This window comes from Microcebus murinus, chromosome 2 (genome assembly GCF_040939455.1).
Source record: "Microcebus murinus isolate Inina chromosome 2, M.murinus_Inina_mat1.0, whole genome shotgun sequence".
NCBI lineage: Eukaryota > Metazoa > Chordata > Mammalia > Primates > Cheirogaleidae > Microcebus > Microcebus murinus.
Genome location: NC_134105.1, coordinates 33,714,735 through 33,732,210, shown reverse-complemented (window position 1 = coordinate 33,732,210; position 17,476 = coordinate 33,714,735). Strand labels below are relative to the sequence as shown.

The following is a 17,476-nucleotide window of genomic DNA, read 5'->3' as shown; positions in this document are numbered from 1 at the left end:
AGGGTCTGGCCATCTGGGATGCTCCCTTTGCCCTGGTTTGCCTCAGATCATCTCCAGGCTGCCGAGGAGGAGGGAGAACTCATCTCTGCAGGCCAAGTTCAAACCCCAAATGGTAATCTGGGTAGACCTGGATCAGGACCCAGATGGCCACTGCTGAGCTCAGGCTCTCCCTGACAGGTGTGCGGGCCCTGGTGAGCATCTTGCAGAGCTGGTACACACTCTTCACCCCCACCGAGGCTACTAGTATTGTAGCTGCCACAGCTGTATCCCACACCACTATCCTGCGCCTCAGCCTTGACTATCCACAGCGGGAGGAACTAGCTAGCTGTGCTCGCACACTGGCCCTGCAGTGTGCTATGAAGGATCCACAGAGCTGTGCCCTGTCAGCCCTTACACTGTGTGAGAAGGACCACATTGCCTTTGAGGCAGCCTACCAGATTGCCATTGATGCTGCTGCCGGTGGCATGACCCATTCACAGCTCTTCACCATCGCCCGCTACATGGAGCTCCGTGGCTACCCGCTACGTGCCTTCAAGCTGGCCTCACTGGCCATGAGCCATCTTAACCTGGCCTACAACCAGGATACTCACCCAGCCATCAATGATGTGCTCTGGGCATGTGCCCTCAGCCACTCTCTGGGCAAGAATGAGCTGGCAGCCCTCATACCCCTGGTGGTGAAGAGTGTACACTGTGCCACAGTGCTTTCAGACATCCTGCGACGCTGCACAGTGACTGCACCTGGCCTGGCTGGCATCCCAGGCCGCCGCAGCTCTGGAAAGCTCATGTCCACGGACAAAGCTCCATTGCGCCAGCTGCTGGATGCCACCATCAATGCCTATATCAATACTACACACTCACGCCTGACACACATTAGCCCCCGCCACTATGGAGAGTTCATTGAGTTTCTGAGCAAGGCTCGGGAGACCTTTCTACTGCCCCAGGATGGCCACCTGCAATTTGCCCAGTTCATCGACAACCTCAAACAGATCTACAAAGGCAAGAAAAAACTAATGCTGCTGGTGCGAGAGCGCTTTGGCTGAGAAAGCAGACAGCTCACCACCAGGGCAGCCTGGGCTCCCAGGTACCATCGGTTCAGGCCAAGGACACTAAAACATTTGTCCACCCTGAGAGGATTCTGAGCACCTGTGGCTGAGGCCAAAGGACCACAGGGCTAAGGATGAGGAGAGTCCAACTCTAGCCAATATGCCTATGTTGGCAAGCTTCTCACTACAGCTGACTGTTCCTGGAGGGGCTGGGCCCTGCAGATTGATCAGATACCCACAACATGCCACCTCACGCCCCTATATCATGCGTGTTCTGGGCATTGGCCCTCTCTCCCTTGGCAAACACAGAACACTGTTCCGTCTCAGGGATCGCTTAACCAGAGAAACAGAAGCATTTATGGTACTGTAAATACTATAGTATATGTGTTGCCAATTATTGTAAAGTTGTAACTATTTATAATTCTGGTTCTGATTTGATGGACACTTGAAGTAGCTGTGGGTAGGAGGATATGCTGGTTTTCTTAGGAGACTCACAACCATTTCTCAGGTTTCCTTGCAGAGTGTATGCTGTTGGCAGTGGAAGAGTGGGGGGTGGCAAGGAGAATAGTGGCCAGCTAGAGTAAATCCCAAGTCTAGTCTATGCAGAAACCCCAGCTTGCAGACAGGGCATCTGTAGCCCAGTGGTGAGTGAGGGGCAGAGGCCAGGACTGGACTTAGATTTTTGCCTCACAAAACTATGAGGACACTGAAGCTCCTGCTCCTGCCTCACACAGCCTCTTCAGGAGCCTGCTGGCACCTGAGAAACAAGTGCAGGGAGAAGATGAAGGTCTGAGAAGCCTCTGAACTCATAATATTCATCTATTCTGGTCACCTTTGTTACAGAGTGTCTGGTTTCCTCTCTAATTATGTATGTGTGTGTATATCTGTATGGCTAAGTACACATGTCTGTGTGCATAAATATATCTGTGCATGCCTGTCTGCATGTACATATACATATTTATGCATATCTGTGTCAGTTCTGTGTGTACATGTATAAATACGTGTGTGCTGTACTGTGGGCTTCTGTGTGAGAGTATACATATTTGTGTACATGTGAGAATGCATATCTGTAAGTGCACTCATGTTTGTCTATGAGTGTTAGTATGTATGTGTATCTGAGTACCCATGAGTATGTGTGTATGTTTGTGTGTATGCCTGCTATCCATGTGTCTGTATGTCTTTATATGTGTGACTGAGTATACTTTTACATGGAGGTGTGTCTGTGTATTCGTGTGTGAGGATCTGCATGAATGTGTCCCTTCTCTTTTTGCCAGATCTCTCTTCCACATTTCTTAGTCTCTTACCAGCTAAACATGTGTTCCCCATGTCTGTGCCTCCTCTTTCACCATTCTCTCACCAAACAAGCTTCTAAGCATCAGTCTCCCTCTGCCCTGAGACTGGCTGCTTCAGCTCCATACTTCTCACTCATACTTGCTTTCTTCCCCTGCCTTTCTACCTCAAGCTTTCTCTGCCTGCTTCTGTCACAGTCTCATTGGTCACGGATTTGGAAGCTAGGGCTGGTAGGTACTTGGCCTTTCCCTTCCTTATTTCTAGCCCTAGTAGTCAACCCTAGGGTTTCTGCTACCTTACTGATCCCTATATAGGCTTAGCCTGGAATTGGTGTAGGAGGTAGCAACAGCATTCAGAAGAGTCAGTTGGATACCAGTGTCTTGGTGGTGTTTACTGTTTCATGTCTTAGTTCCCGAGTTGAGGGTGGGGTTTGATAGGCAAGGGGTGGATAGCTAGAGCGTGAACTAAGGACATCTCTGTCTGCTTTATTTTCCTTTCTCTGACAAACTGTTTAATGTCACCGTTTTTACTCCAAACTGACCAATAAGTTGTTATTTGCTGTTTGTGGTTACTGAAGTCTTACTGTCCAGCCAAGGGCCCCTACCACATCTCAGCCCAATGGGTTGGTAAAAAAGAAGAGAAGCCACTCCCATTTCTGTATCACAACTGCCCTTTTTTTTTTTTTTTTAGCAAGTGTGTGAACTCACAGTGCTTTTCTATGAATAAATCATGGATCACAGAAAAGATCATTTTTCTAAAAGCAGAAATTGTGTTTTCTCAATAAACAAGGCCCTTCTCTCCTTTCTGCATTTGCCCTGCCTGGGCCAGATTGTTGGTTGGGCCTACAACACAGTGGATTCCTAGTGGTCCAGAGAGATGCAAAATGACAGATAAAGAAATTCCTGCCATGCCGGATCCCTCTCCAGAGATCACAGACACCTCAGACCCTTATTTTAGGAAGCAGGTGCCACCATGTTGGGCAGAAACACCAAGATCCTGAGAAAATTAGAGGGTGTACTCAGAAAAGAATGTAAAGTAACCCTGAGTGCCGCAGGGCCTTTTGATTTCAGTGGCCTTCTCACCTTGGTGATGAAGTAGTCTAAGGCACTAATCCTAAGCAACCTAGCTGTAAGCCTTCATGTCCTCCTCATCTTTTGGTGTCAAAGTTTAAGGTTCCTCAGCTTCTCCCTGCTCACCTAGACTCCATCTTTCTCCCCATGCCTCTCTGAAGAGTTCTAACCACTTAGTGCCCTTCTTGGATATATACTCCCCAGACACAAAGCCCTATCAATTTGGCCTTTGTATGCTATGAGCACTTCACTCCTTTCTCTGCACATGTCACAACCCCAACTGCTGGGAAGCTCTACCCTACCCAACGTAGCTCCGAGGCTTGGTTATCTGAGAGGAAGATGGTAGTTAGAACCCTGACATTAAATGCTATAGTACATAAATTCACTAATACCTGACCCCCATGACTTGTAGAGAGGAGAGGATGTACAGAGAGGCCCCAGGGAAGGAGCAAAGGCTAAGAAGGAACTGAGGATAAGGGCACAAATCTTTCACGAACAAAGCTACATACTAGACTACAACTCTGGAACTTTTATTCTTCAGGAAACAATCAATCATCTTTGTTAGTGATTTTTGAAGGTAAAGGTATATGCTCAGTTCTGGTGAAGCAGACGTGAGTGTTTATGCACAGCATCCACAAAGGCCCCTACGTGTTCCGGATCCATATCAGGATAAAGTCCATGGCCTAGGTTGGCAATGTAGCACTGTGGCCCAAAGTCATCCAACATCTGCTGCACCAGCTGCCCAATCTCCTCCTGGGGGAACAACAGGGCACTGGCTATGGGGAGGCCAGCAAGCCTCTGTCCTCCCCATACATAATAGTGACACACACATACACAGGCATGCTTCTACTCAGTGTTACTCATCAGTCATTAACTGAACAAAATTTATCAGTGCCTAGTATGGGCCAGGCACTAAGAAAACAAAAATTTCTGTCTTCCTAGGACTTACATCATGCATATAGGGCAGAGGGGAAGACAGACATAAAAATGCACACATAATACAACTATGTCCACAGCCATAGGAGGGCACAGAGAAACTCTTAGACACACATAGGAGCCCTGGTTTTTACCTTAGATGCATACAGGGCACAGGGGTCCAGGTTGCCCTGCAAGGTCACCATCTTCCCCACACGCTCCCTGGAAGCAGAGCCAGTGCTGTGTTCTGGTGACTGCACATATCTATTGCAGCCGCCCCCCCTCTCCACCTTAACCTCCAGGGCCCATTCTTCCATCACTCACCGGGCTTTCTTTGGGGCCACTGTCCAGTCAAGCCCAACCACCTCATAGCCAGCCTGAGCCAGCTCCTCCAGGGCAAAATGCCCATCCTTAGCAAAGATGATCTGGAAGAAAGAGCAGATAGATCTCCAAGGCTATGGAGGGCCTTGCTGTGCCTACTAATTTTTCTCGGCTGCACTTCTGCTGCCCTCCAGTGGTCACTCCAATCCATGCAGGACTTACCCTGAAAGCTCCACAGGCCCACCTTAACCCATCCCAATGCTCACCATGGGCACTGATGCCAGGCCTGCCTTCTGTAGCCCAGCCTTCACTCGCTTGGCCACATCACGAATATAAGGCAGTGCAAACTTGCTGAAGAGCTCTGGGCCAAGATGTCCTGCATGGGACTCAAAGAGCTGCAATGCCTACAGTTAGGGTGTGAGAAAGAGAAATATATAACACACAAAGAGGGAGTACTTCAGGCCCCACATACAGAATCTGCCTCAGTTTTCTCCAAATGACTTCAATCCCTGATACTTCCTGATAAACTCAGTTTCAGTCAACAGTTTTGCCTTTTCCTCCAGATCCCAGCACTAGCTTTGGTAATGGAATGCTCAGAGCATTAAGCCTCCCTTGCCAATGTCAGAGTGGGCTTGGCTGCTCTAGCCAGATCGCTGGAGGCCAACCTTCTTTCATGCCTGCCATTAAGACCTCTCCTCTCTCAGGTTTAGGAGACTCCATTGCTTCTGGTCCTTATAGACCAAACAGTCTGTCTCACAGGACTCACCTGGGCACCAGCAGCCACTTGTCCTACCAGATATGGAACCAGAGCATCAGTGAGGATGCGAAGCAGCTGGTGGCTGGCCTGAGGTCTCTGATAGAGCCAGCGCTTGGCCCGAGCCATGGTGTTTGAGCCGCCACCCTCAACCATGTATGTCATCAGGGTCCACTAAAGAAAGACACAAAGAGGATGTCACAGGTACAGAAGCCAAATTGACACTTACTGTCCTTGTCTACATCAGACTTGCCAGAGAGGTCTCCCCATGCCTCAGTCTCTGCCCCGTCCCACATTACCGGGGCACCAGCAAAGCCAATCAGTGGCACACGCCCAGCCAGTCGTTGTCGGGTGAGGGTGATGGCCTGAAACACATAGTCCAGCTCAGAGGCCACCACTGCTGGATCCCTGAGGCGCTCTAGGTCCCGCTCTTCTCTTAATGGCTCTGGGAAGCTGGGTCCTTTGCCAGGTACCATGGTCACCTCCATGCCCAGTGCCTGGAGAGGTAGAAAAACACCAGGGTTCCCAAAAAGGCACTCTGGGAGGAAAGGTTCTGTTCAGCCCATGCCAGAAGAAAAAAGGAGAATAAACTCAGCCAAACTTCATCTCTTTCAGCCTTAGTTTTTCCCTCTATCCAAGTAGGATAAGTGCTTATTTTGAACCTTAACTGGAGTAGTAAAAGGATTCTCAAGGGGTCCTTGAGTGTGTCTCATTCCAGGATCAGGTTTAAGTGGGTACCTGGGGTACAACAAGGATGTCGGAGAAAATGATGGCAGCATCCAGAGGAAAGCGACGCAGTGGCTGGAGGGAATATGAGACAGGTTACTCAAGGTGTCAAGCTGAGGGCATAAATCCCTCCTCTTTCGCGGACCCCTCACCTGCAGAGTCAGTTCACAGCAGGCCTCAGGAGAGCGACAGGTGCTGAAAAAATCCTGGGCAGCCCGGGTTTCCCTAAACTCTGCAGACAGGAGAGGGAAGACAGGGCTCAGCCTTGAGGCCATCCAGAGTCCTCCCCTGCCCCTTGAAAACTTTTCACTCTCCAGAGTTTTATCTAGATTTCCAGGCCCTGACTCTAACCTGGTAAGTAGCGGCCAGCCTGACGCATGCACCAAACGGGAGTGTAGTCGGTTTCCTCTCCCCAGGCTGCTCGCAGAAATGTGTCATTCTTCAACTCCGGAAAACTCTTAGGTCTGGTGATCAGGTAGGGGAAGGAGTAGGTAGTCAGTATGCTAAGCTGGGGGTTGGGGAATGCGCGGGTTCTTAAGGCGGATTCAGTCCTGCACCGCTATCTGCCTCCTCCAGGCCAGCTTCCAAGCCGTGGCTTCCCGCCCATTCCGCCTCCTCGCTGCCTATCTGGTGGTGCACAAGACTCTAGAAAGGCCCGCGCTGGGGCCTCTTCCCTACACTTAGTCCCAACTCTCGCAAGCTCAAAGGGAGGGACTTGCAGGGAGGGGATGAAAGTCCAGTAAGGATTCTTGGGGGGGTCTTCGGACTAGCGAATCTGAGGAACGGGGATGCTAGTGGGCTGGTTCAGGGGCTAAGAGATCCCCAGACTGGGGGCTAGTAAAAGAAGGATTAGAGATGATGGTCCCAGAATAGAGATACTAGTTGAAAATCCTGAGGCATCCCCAGAATGAAGGTCTCAAAAGTCCATGGTTGGAGGATTCGGGATCCCAGTGAATGGAGTTCAGGTTGGGAGATCGCCATGGTGAGGGAAGGAGAGTACAAGGAGAGATTCCTGCGTTGAAAGACTCAGATTAGAAACCCCGCTAGCCCTACCGCGTACAGCGGAGAACTCACCCAAACCCGTTCACCTCCATGGTAAACTGTCAATAACTGCGAACACAACCCCCACTTTAATCTGAATCTGAGCCTGCCCCAGTCCAGGCTCCACCCCTTCCTGGGGGGAACCAACGACGTCGCCATGTTGAAGGTCACATGATCGGACCCCAGTGACAGCCCTGGGGCTGCCCGGGCTGCTGCCCGTAGGACCCCTGCTTTTATTCACCGTAAAGTCCGCTGTAGCGACGCAACAACAAATGCTCAAAAGCTAGAACTCTGTAACTACATCTTACCGTGACATGAGGAATTTGTTCTCGTCTGACGGTCTGAGTATCCTGGAAGCTTGGCAGAAGTCTCACTCTCCATGATTCTAATAGTCTTATCCAGCCAGGTGTACAGCGGATGATGGAACCAGGCTGTACAGGTAAAGCCAATCGTCATATATTTATATTTCCTACTAAAAGCTGGGCGCTATATAGGTAGGTGGGGAGGTTAGAGTGCTGCGCGAGACAGCACCTGCCTTTAAGGAGCTACAAGACTGATGGGGAAACAGAAATCAGCAATCACATTAAAGTAGATAATGACCACCAGTGTCCTGGGATTAGGAGTAACAACCAGGATTAAGCCTCGATGAGTCAAGACTCCTGTCAGTGGCAAGGGAAGAAGTCATTCTCTCGAACATTTTAGTGACACCTCCCCTAGAATGAGGAGTCCAGCAGGTTTTTAAACGATTCCCTGGTGGAGGGAGGCCAGAGGACCAGAAAAATGACCGTTGCGATGATCCAGGCCAGGCAGAAAGATGGCTTGAACGAGAGTAGTAGCAGTAGAGATAAAATGGTAGTAGCAAGGGGATGGAGAGAAGAAGATTGATCAGGTAGAAACCACCGATCTTGGGTTTGGTTGGCTGGGCTGAGTGGGCAGACAGGTAGGTAATACGGTTGAGTATCGGAATACACAGGGCAATACAGCAGGAGCAGGATGTGCGCTTAGTCTAGAACATACGGCGAAGGCTGGCCGAAGGCGGGGCAGGGCGTGGTGGGAAGCCAAGTCTGCAGTTGCCGCCGCGGCTCCCGGGGCAGGATAGCCCCTGGGCTCCCCTTAGCCGCTTCGTCATGGCGGGCCCGGGCCCGGGCGCGGCGCTAGAGTCCCCGCGGCAGCTACTGGGCCGCGTGCGCTTCCTGGCAGAGGCAGCGCGGAGCCTCCGCGCCGGACGGCCGCTGCCGGCAGCGCTGGCTTTCGTGCCGCGAGAGGTGCTCTACAAGCTTTACAAGGACCCGGCGGGACCGTCACGCGTATTGCTGCCGGTGTGGGAAGCCGAGGGCCTGGGGCTGCGAGTGGGCGCAGCAGGCCCAGCCCCGGCTACAGGCTCCGGGCCCCTCCGCGCCGCCCGCGACAGCATCGAGCTCCGGCGCGGCGCCTGCGTGCGCACCACGGGCGAGGAGCTGTGCAACGGCCACGGGCTCTGGGTGAAGCTGACTAAGGTGCGCTCTGGCCGCCTGGGGCCCCACAAGAACCCCGGGGCCAGAGAAGCCCCTGGCCGTCCCCTTTTCCTCCCCCACATTGAGCTGGCATTGCGTTCGGTGCTCTTTGCCCTGGGCTGGGTAGGGCGGGCCGCTGAGCAGTTCCCTGACGGCTGTCCCGTCTGGCGTGTCCCGGCAGGAGCAGCTAGCAGAGCACCTGAGCGATTGCGGGCTGGACGAAGGCTGGCTGCTGGTGTGCCGCCCAGCGGAGGGCGGGGCCCGCCTGGTACCCATCGACACTCCCGACCACCTGCAGCGGCAGCAGCAGCTCTTCGGCGTGGACTACCGGCCGGTGCTCAGGTCCTGCGCTTGAAGGGGCGGAGCTTGCTGTCAGACGGCTGGGCCGGGAGGGGTTGGAAACACTTCTGGCCCAGCCTGAGGGGTGGGATATCCGAGTGGAGGCTGGGTTAAGAGCAGGAAGGGGCGGGACCTGGAGGGGCTGGGGTGGGGCTAATGGAGGCTTGGAGCTAGAGCTCTGGATGAGGCTCCAGGGCCTATGGGTGATGTCTTGCTGCCCGGTGATGCCTCCTCGTCCCACCCCCTACTCTGTTCCCGCAGATGGGAACAGGTGGTGGATCTGACGTACTCGCATCGCCTGGGATCGAGACCTCAGCCCGCGGAGGCATACACAGAAGCTGTACAAAGGCTACTGTGAGTGAGCTTGGATGGGCTGGGGAGGAAGGAGTTCTGAGTTTGGGCCCAATCTAATTAGGGGCTTGGGGTTGCTTAGCTATGTGCCCCCGACATGGACCTACGAGTGCGACGAGGACCTGATCCACTTCTTGTATGACCACCTGGGCAAGGAGGATGAGAACCTGGGTAGCGTGAAGCAGTATGTGGAGAGCATAGACGTTTCCTCCTACACGGTGGGTGCTGGGACTCCTCCCACCCCAGGCAAGATGTAGTCATACCCTTCAAGGCCAGATCCAGAAAGAAACCTCCACTCTAGGCCAAGGCCAAACCTGAATCCCCACAGGCCACACTCAGTCCAGCCCTCCATCTTGGAAATCTATAGGAACCCCTAGATACCACCCCTATCCCCTCCCCGTACCAGTTGCCCTTTTGTCCTAATTCCACTATGCTTTCACTCTTGTACTCCCTGGCCCAGAGCACGAGTCCAGCGCAGGGAATGAGGATAACCACTGACTCCACCTCTCTGCCCTTCCCAGGAGGAGTTCAATGTATCCTGCCTGACAGATAGCAATGCAGACACCTACTGGGAAAGTGATGGGTCCCAGTGCCAGCACTGGGTACGGCTTACCATGAAGAAGGGCACCATTGTCAAGTGAGTAGGCTCTGGGCAGGACAGGGTAGGACATGCCTGTGGATGTCACAAAGACCCACGTTCATACTCTGACCCCTCAGGAAGCTGCTACTCACAGTGGATACTACGGATGACAACTTTATGCCTAAGCGGGTGGTGGTCTATGGGGGTGAAGGGGACAACCTGAAGAAGCTGAGTGATGTGAACATTGACGAGTAAGCAGGCTGGCCTGGGGTGGGCGGTAGGACATGTTCCAAGCCTGGCCCAGCTTGGAAGCCTAAGTCTGGGTGAGACCCCAGCATTCTCTGAAGGCCTGAGGCAGGGGCTGTCTGAAGTGCCTCACAGCCATCTCCTCAGGACCCTGATTGGAGATGTCTGTGTCCTGGAGGACATGACTGTGCACCTGCCCATCATCGAGATCCGTATTGTTGAGTGCAGAGGTAAGACTTAAGACTATAGTGAGGGAAAGGGAGCCCAGTGTGTAGATGGGGGTCAGCAGACAGTGTGGAGAGAAGGAGATGGGCTTGGAGTTGGGGTGAAGGGTGATGGTGAACTAACTCCAGTATTTAAAGTTTTGGGGCCTGAGCCAGGTGGCAAGTGCCAGGTATGCCTACCTTAAAGCCGTATTGTAGGTTGGGCTCATCTGGAAGAGGAACTGAGTTGGGACCCTCAGGCATCCCAACATTATAGTGGTGGACAGAGGAAACAGCATAGGATATATAAATCAGAATCAGGGGATTCTGATTTATAGAAGGGGATCCCAAATGTCCCAAGTTACCAGGGGCCAGGGAGAACAAAAGGCTGAGCGTGAAAGGAGGCATTCCCAGATCTGAGAGCCAGGGAGACAACAGATACTGTAAATGACCTCACTCTGACCCCTTTCCCCAGATGACGGGATTGATGTTCGTCTTCGAGGGGTCAAAATCAAGTCATCTAGACAGCGGGAACTAGGGTTGAATGCAGACCTGTTCCAGCCAACCAGTCTGGTGCGATATCCACGCCTGGAAGGCACTGACCCAGAAGTACTGTACCGTCGAGCTGTCCTCCTGCAGAGGTGTCCGTGGTCCTGGGCCTACAGGCCCTTCCCTTCCCCCCATCCTGAGCCTTGCGTGTCTATATGGAGGAGGTCCCCAAGGTCTTATAGTATAAGCTGTTTTGCTTCAAGGGTCAGATCCACCCCTGGGCCCTACCTTCTCCTGTCCCTGTGTGTTGGAGGAGTTGGGGGTCTTACATACATGCCACACTCTTTAGCTGCAATTATCTTTTCCCACCTACCCAGGTTCATCAAGATCCTAGACAGTGTCCTGCATCACCTGGTACCTGCCTGGGATCACACACTAGGCACCTTCAGTGAGATTAAGGTGAGCTTGGTTGACAGTGCTGGTCTTAGCAGTGGTTCCCCCTTCCTACTCATGTAGTTGTTCGTTCTTCAGCAGCAAGTTCCTAAATGTACTCTGAGGCAGGACCTTTGTTGGGTCTGGGAATACAGGAAGAAAACCAGAGAAAATGGTCAAAATTTAGTGTTTGGTGGGCATTCCCTATGTGAGCGTGTGGAATACCAAAAGGCTAGGGGAGTAGAAGTGACAGCATGGATTGGCAGGTTGCATGAAAGGTACAGACTGGCAATTACCAGCACCTCAAGATGACTTGAGAAAGCATGCAGGTAGGTGTGAGTGTGACACGGGCTGTCCCTGCAGCTGGTGGGTCTGTGTCAGGAGCCCTGTCAAGGGCAGCAGATATCTAGTGGTCCCCAAAGGGACGAGTAGCTGGTGTGGAGTTAATTCACTCAGAGAAGATCGCCTCAAGGTGTTTTTGCTGTGGCCAGGGGTACTGAGACCCAGGAGCAAGCGTTTCAGTGACGCCTGACTTCTTACACTCGTGCACACACATGCACCTGCGACCCCCATAGCAGAGGGCCCTGTGGGCCAGGCTGTGCAGCACAGACTTTGTCTCAGGTTAGTGGAGCTATTGTAAAAGTTAAGTAAGGTAATGACAATGTTAGATTTCTCATTTTAGAAAGCACCCCCTGGTAGCTAGACTAAGGAAGGGACTAGAGGAAAGGATGGGAATGGACTAGACTTGGACTGGAATGGTGGAATTGGGTCCAGGCATAGAGGGAGGTTCTACAGTCTGGACAAAGGGTGACTGCCCACTCATCCTGCTTTGGCCACCTCTCCTCCCAGCAAGTGAAGCAGTTTCTACTGCTGTCACGCCAACGGCCCGGCCTGGTGGCTCAGTGCCTGCGTGACTCAGAGAGCAGCAAGCCTAGCTTCATGCCTCGCCTGTACATCAACCGCCGCCTTGCCATGGAACACCGTGCCTGCCCCTCTCGTGACCCTGCCTGCAAAAATGCAGTCTTCACCCAGGTCTGGACCACCTGAGATCAGACAGGGAGGATCAGTAAAGGACCTCGGGAGCTGGGCCAAAAGGGATTTTGCCTGAACAAAGTCTTTCAGCAAGAGTGAGGCCAGGTCTAGACACAGACTTCCCTACAAATCCCTCCCCTTTTTCCCCACCCCTAGGTATATGAAGGCCTCAAGCCCTCTGACAAATATGAAAAGCCCCTGGACTACAGGTATGTCATGAGAGCGAGGGACCTGCCTGGGGCACACATGTACACTCATACACCCACACACGGCTCTTGGCACCCCTCACTGCTACTGCTCTGTAGCCCTTTTCCTGGCTAGTCTCTGGGCTGGTGAATTGTCCTGTGCCCTGGCCCAGCATGATGACAGGTCTACCCACACCTACAGGTGGCCCATGCGCTATGACCAGTGGTGGGAGTGTAAATTCATTGCAGAAGGCATCATTGACCAAGGTGAGGCCCTGAGGGAGGATGACAGGGTCCTGCTTGCTTCCCTATTAAAGTGGCAGAGGGTTCTGGGGTCACCAGCTAATGAAGATAGGGGACCTGTTTATTATGCCATTATGGGGGCTGGGCTCTTAAATACCCAGCTGAGGGCATCTGTCATTTCAGGGGGTGGTTTCCGGGACAGCCTGGCAGATATGTCAGAAGAGCTGTGCCCTAGTTCAGCGGACACCCCCGTGCCTCTGCCCTTCTTTGTGCGCACAGCCAACCAGGTAATCTCCTGCCCTCACCTCCCAAGTTGTTTCAGGTATTCCTGAAAATCTCTGCAGAACTCCCAGGCGTTGAACTAAACTAGAGGAACAGAGGGGGCACTGTGTTGCTGAGGGCAACCTCTGGGCAGAGAGAGGAAGAGCATACATAGAGGGGTCATTTAGAATCCCCAGTGGAAGATGTTCAGGGATGTCTTTGGGGAGCTTGGGGCAGGAAAGTAGGGTGCATGCCATGCCATGCTGACAGCTCTGTCTCTGGGGCAGGGCAATGGCACTGGTGAGGCCCGGGACATGTATGTGCCCAACCCCTCATGCCGAGACTTTGCCAAGTATGAGTGGATCGGACAGCTGATGGGGGCTGCCCTTCGGGGTAAGGAGTTCCTGGTGAGTAGCTTAATCTGTACCTCTGTCAGATCAGCCCTGGCTCCTAGAAGGAAGGCCCAGCCAAGCCTGGGCAGCTCAGGGTAAAAAGATAGTAGCGAATGTTTGTCACATAGGTCCTGGCTCTGCCTGGTTTTGTATGGAAGCAGCTTTCTGGTGAGGAGGTGAGCTGGAGCAAGGACTTCCCAGCTGTGGACTCTGTGCTGGTGAGTAGGGCCTTGACCCATGTTTCCTCTGCCTAGCCCCTGAAGGTTGGAGCTCCCCAAGGCTGTTCTGAACCTTATTCTTTTACCATACACAGACTCCCTCTCCAAACCCATCTACTCCCATGGCTTCAGCTACTGTCTCTATTCTAGTGACCCCTAAAATCCTGACCTAGTTCCAGCCTCTCTCCTAAGCCTGGGGCCATATATGCCTCTGCATCCTGGACATTTGTGCCAAGATTGCATCTCAGGTTCAGCACACTCTTCATCTCCTTCCCAGACCACTGCCCTCTAAGGCTGTCTGTCTCAGAGGCACCACAACCCAGTCCTCCCCATGCCAAAGCCCCCAGGGTCATCTTTCATTCCTCCTTCCCCCTCCTCCCCCACATTATCAAGTCTCCCTCTGGAATGTCCCACTTCTGTCATCTTACAACCTACCCCTCCTGGTTTAAGCCACCTTTGTTTCTTTCTGACCTAACTGCTTATTGCAAAAGCTGGTGTCCCTGTCTCCATTCTTACCCATCTGATCTCCACACAGCCAGAGTAATTCATTTCACTCTTCTCATTTAAACTCTTTGATGGCTCTGCCCCAGGCTTAGGATAGAAAGCAGAATCTACAAAGGCCTTACATGACCCCTGTATCTCTAGCCACTTGGTTCACATTCAGACTCATGCCAAACACATTCTTCAGGCCTTTTGCTTTTTCCAGCTTTATCAAAGATGTTATCTCTCCTGACTCCCTTATGTCCCAACCAACTCTCAGCCATTGTTTGGGTTTCAGCGGAGATGCCATTTTCTGGAGGACACTTTCCCTGGCCTCCAAGGCTGGTTAGGTATTGTCTTGATGCCTTCACAGCCCTGGTACTGACACCCTCATTCCCCGCTGCCTACATGGGGACAGCCTTGCCTGGCAGTCTTCTGCTTCCCTCTGAGCATCCTCAGGAGAGATTGGGGCTATCTCTACAATGGAAAGCTGACATCCCTGCCTCTCTCCAACCCCCAGGTTAAGCTCTTAGAAGTGATGGAAGGAATGGACAAGGAGACGTTTGAGTTCAAGTTTGGGAAGGAGCTGACATTCACTACCGTACTGAGTGACCAACAGGTGGTGGAGCTGATCCCTGGGGGTGCCGGCATTGTTGTGGGATACGAGGACCGTTCTCGTTTCATCCAGCTGGTCCAGAAGGCCCGGCTAGAGGAGAGCAAAGAGCAGGTACTACCCAGAGGCCAGTAGAACAGCAAGCTTGGACCCTCCTGAGGCCCAACCCCTAGTAGCCAGAGCCTGGCCTGTAGCCCAGCAGTACCCAATCCTGAGAACTCTGGCCCCACATTCCTGCTGATTGTAGAGTACAGAGATGCCCCCGATGTAAACTGGGAGTTATGCCCTCTTTAGCCAGGCCTTTTGCCCCTGCCCCAGGTGGCAGCCATGCAGGCAGGTCTGCTGAAGGTGGTGCCACAGGCTGTACTGGACTTGCTGACATGGCAAGAATTGGAGAAGAAGGTGTGTGGGGACCCAGAGGTCACTGTGGACGCCCTGCGAAAGCTCAGTGAGTTCCCAACCGTGGGGCAGGGCAGGGCAGCACAGCATGGGGGGCAGGGCATAAGGACTGGGCAGAATGAGACCTAAGAATTAATTCTGGCATTGTCCCCACCAGCCCGGTTTGAGGACTTCGAGCCATCTGACACGCGGGTGCAGTATTTCTGGGAGGCTCTGAACAGCTTCACCAACGGTCAGTGGAGGAGGGCAGAGTGACACCTGCATTTGGATTCCATTTGTGGGACATGGAGGCAGGGTGGAAGTTGTGGAACCTGCTGCCATCGGTGCAGGTACTGATTACCTTCTCTGTCCAGAGGACCGGAGCCGCTTCCTGCGCTTTGTCACGGGCCGAAGCCGCCTACCAGCAAGAATCTACATCTACCCGGACAAGCTGGGGTGAGTGTGGAAGGGAGGTCCAAAGGTGCTGTGGCCAGCCTTCTGTCCTCCTCCCCACATATGCACACATGTGCCCCAAAACATCTTCCTGACCGGTGGCCCCTCAACGCCCCCAGCTATGAGACCACAGATGCACTGCCTGAGTCTTCCACCTGCTCCAGCACCCTCTTCCTGCCGCACTATGTCAGGTGGGTTTTTCCCTAGGCTCAGGCCTAGGGCTTGGGGTAGGAGGGTGAGGGGAAGTCCTTGGTTGGGAAGACTTCAGGCACTGAAGTGCATAAACCGGAGCCACATCGCCTCTGGGAGTGATGGAGCTGCCTGACCAAGTCTCCACCCCCCACAGCGCCAAGGTGTGTGAGGAGAAGCTCCGCTATGCGGCCTACAACTGTGTAGCCATTGACACCGACATGAGCCCCTGGGAGGAGTGAGGTGACACCAGGGGGCAGCCGTGGGCCCCACTTGGCCTCACCTAGGCGAAGACACCTTCCCTGCACCAGTTCGGGGTTCGGGTCTGAGCTCCTGATGTGAGCTGACCTATTCAGCAAAACCCAGCCCTGCTCCTGTGTGCACTTGCAGGGGGCGTGGTGGGTTCACATTGGTGGCTCAGCCCCGCACACCCACAAGCCCTACTCGTGCTGAGGCTTGCTTCCCGGGTACGTATCCTCTGTGAGAGGGAATCTTCCACAAGCCCAGCACAAGCTGCCAGGCCTGAGCTACTTGAAGGGGGCGTCTAGCTCCCCACCTCATGGACTTTGCCTCCATTTTGGGCTCTACCTGTTTTCTCCTTCTGTCTCTCGGGCTCCAGCCATGACTCAAAACTAAAAACACTGGAGGGTAATGGAGGCCCCTCCCCAAGCAGGAGCCAGGATGGACAGGGAGCGATGGTCATCCTCCTTGGTCACCTGCCCCAAGAAAGAAATAATAGCTGAGCACCCCTCCCTCAAATACTGGTCTTTCCTCCTCTCCCTCTATACCTGAGGTATGACCTCTTCTTCTTCCAACCCAGTCTCAACTGACAAAGTAGCACCACCTCCCCCGGCTCAGAACATAGATCTGCTCAACATTAAATCCTCATCCCCACCTCCTCCCTGTGTTCACTTCTGCGTCACCTCCAGCCTGGCTCCCCATGCGCTGGTTCATCTCCGAGGTTTTGCACAGGTTAAGGCCAGTTATGTTCTCTCTGAAATCTTCAATAGCTCCTCTGTACCAACTCTAAAGCTTTGCCTTTAAACCTGATCCTAGGGCTATGTATGCCCCTGCCCCAGGCTGCACTGCCTTCCTTGAGGGCCTCCATTGCACTCCATCAAAAGCAGTTCTTGCACATGAGAAAGTTGAATAAATGAATGAATTCATTCCTTCAGAATGTGTTTATTGGGCTCTGTGCTAGGCACAGGGAACACATAGAGAAATTACCCTGCCCTGGAAGGATTAGGGAAGGCTCTTCCAGGACTTTAGTTCCCTGCTGGGAGCCAAGAAAATCTGTGTTAAGTGGAAGTAATGGGGCTTCTCAATGACAAACATTAAATCTGGAGCTGAGCATGGAAATGAGGGACCCACTGCCTAGTAAAGGGGGAATGGAGGCTAGCCTGGAATTTTCTGGAATGGGTGTGGTGATTTGGAGGAAAGGAGTCTGCTTCTGGAACCAAGTGGGCAGAAGAATTTGACATAGAAGACAAAGCCTAGGGACGGCTGCCAAACTAGCCAGGGCAGGATTTTGACAGAAGTGGAGGCAGCAGCATCATAAGGCTGCCACCACTGCCCCTCTAGTTGCCAACAAGCTAAGGTGCCGTCTTTAAAAACAAGTACCTGGTGATAGATGTGCAGACAGTTTCCCTGCAGTGGGCTGTCACAACCTCAAGCCAGTCCCAGGGTCTCTGTTGTCTGAGTCATAGTGCTGTGTGAGGCAGTACAGTGGCCTATTGTCC

The 17,476-nt window shown here is 53.0% G+C and overlaps 3 protein-coding genes across 4 annotated transcripts in view; 2 read left to right on the top strand and 1 right to left on the bottom strand.

Annotated features, from left to right (window-relative positions):
* The window catches only part of ZSWIM5 (zinc finger SWIM-type containing 5), a 138,229-nt gene extending 134,425 nt beyond the window's left edge, over positions 1 to 3,804 (top strand). The window contains exon 14 of the mRNA XM_012775986.3: positions 178 to 3,804. Coding sequence (XP_012631440.1) covers positions 178 to 1,040 — 863 coding nt within the window. The 3' untranslated portion in view covers positions 1,041 to 3,804. The remainder of the gene's footprint in view (positions 1 to 177) is intronic.
* Positions 3,805 to 3,912: 108 nt separating this feature from the next.
* UROD (uroporphyrinogen decarboxylase) lies at positions 3,913 to 7,304 on the bottom strand. Its single transcript, XM_012776005.3, has 10 exons — positions 7,194 to 7,304; positions 6,471 to 6,583; positions 6,272 to 6,351; positions 6,132 to 6,194; positions 5,693 to 5,890; positions 5,406 to 5,567; positions 4,906 to 5,043; positions 4,643 to 4,743; positions 4,474 to 4,540; positions 3,913 to 4,156 (listed from the first exon to the last, which is right to left on the bottom strand). Exons 1-10 carry the CDS (start codon positions 7,211 to 7,213, stop codon positions 3,995 to 3,997), a joined length of 1,104 nt encoding a protein of 367 aa, XP_012631459.1. The 5' UTR covers positions 7,214 to 7,304; the 3' UTR covers positions 3,913 to 3,994.
* Positions 7,305 to 8,154: 850 nt separating this feature from the next.
* On the top strand, positions 8,155 to 16,903 carry HECTD3 (HECT domain E3 ubiquitin protein ligase 3). 2 transcript variants are annotated; one of them, XM_012775990.2, is made up of 21 exons: positions 8,155 to 8,656; positions 8,835 to 8,995; positions 9,254 to 9,346; positions 9,426 to 9,561; positions 9,865 to 9,980; positions 10,061 to 10,174; positions 10,317 to 10,399; positions 10,848 to 11,013; positions 11,239 to 11,320; positions 12,143 to 12,325; positions 12,482 to 12,534; positions 12,713 to 12,777; positions 12,937 to 13,040; positions 13,302 to 13,421; positions 13,535 to 13,624; positions 14,625 to 14,831; positions 15,036 to 15,165; positions 15,274 to 15,348; positions 15,470 to 15,551; positions 15,668 to 15,739; positions 15,895 to 16,903. In XM_012775990.2, exons 1-21 carry the CDS (start codon positions 8,288 to 8,290, stop codon positions 15,977 to 15,979), a joined length of 2,586 nt encoding a protein of 861 aa, XP_012631444.1. In that variant the 5' UTR covers positions 8,155 to 8,287; the 3' UTR covers positions 15,980 to 16,903. The 2 variants fall into 2 exon arrangements, with proteins under 2 accessions (XP_012631444.1, XP_012631443.1); XM_012775989.2 differs by having other exon boundaries at positions 10,305 to 10,399.
* The last annotated feature ends 573 nt before the right edge of the window (positions 16,904 to 17,476 follow it).

Bases quoted from the DNA above. Each gene is read 5' to 3' on its own strand.
- UROD (XM_012776005.3), bottom strand. From the start codon at position 7,213: ATGGAGGTGAACGGGTTTGG. The intron at 6,584-7,193 runs GTGAGTTCTCCG...CCTGATCACCAG, and splicing joins ATGGAGGTGAACGGGTTTGG to ACCTAAGAGTTTTCCGGAGT. The intron at 5,568-5,692 runs GTAATGTGGGAC...GTCTTTCTTTAG, and splicing joins TTGGCTTTGCTGGTGCCCCG to TGGACCCTGATGACATACAT.
- HECTD3 (XM_012775989.2), top strand. From the start codon at position 8,288: ATGGCGGGCCCGGGCCCGGGCGCGGCGCTAGAGTCCCCGCGGCAGCTA. The intron at 9,347-9,425 runs GTGAGTGAGCTT...GGGGTTGCTTAG, and splicing joins GAAGCTGTACAAAGGCTACT to CTATGTGCCCCCGACATGGA. The intron at 10,175-10,304 runs GTAAGCAGGCTG...AGTGCCTCACAG, and splicing joins AGTGATGTGAACATTGACGA to CCATCTCCTCAGGACCCTGA.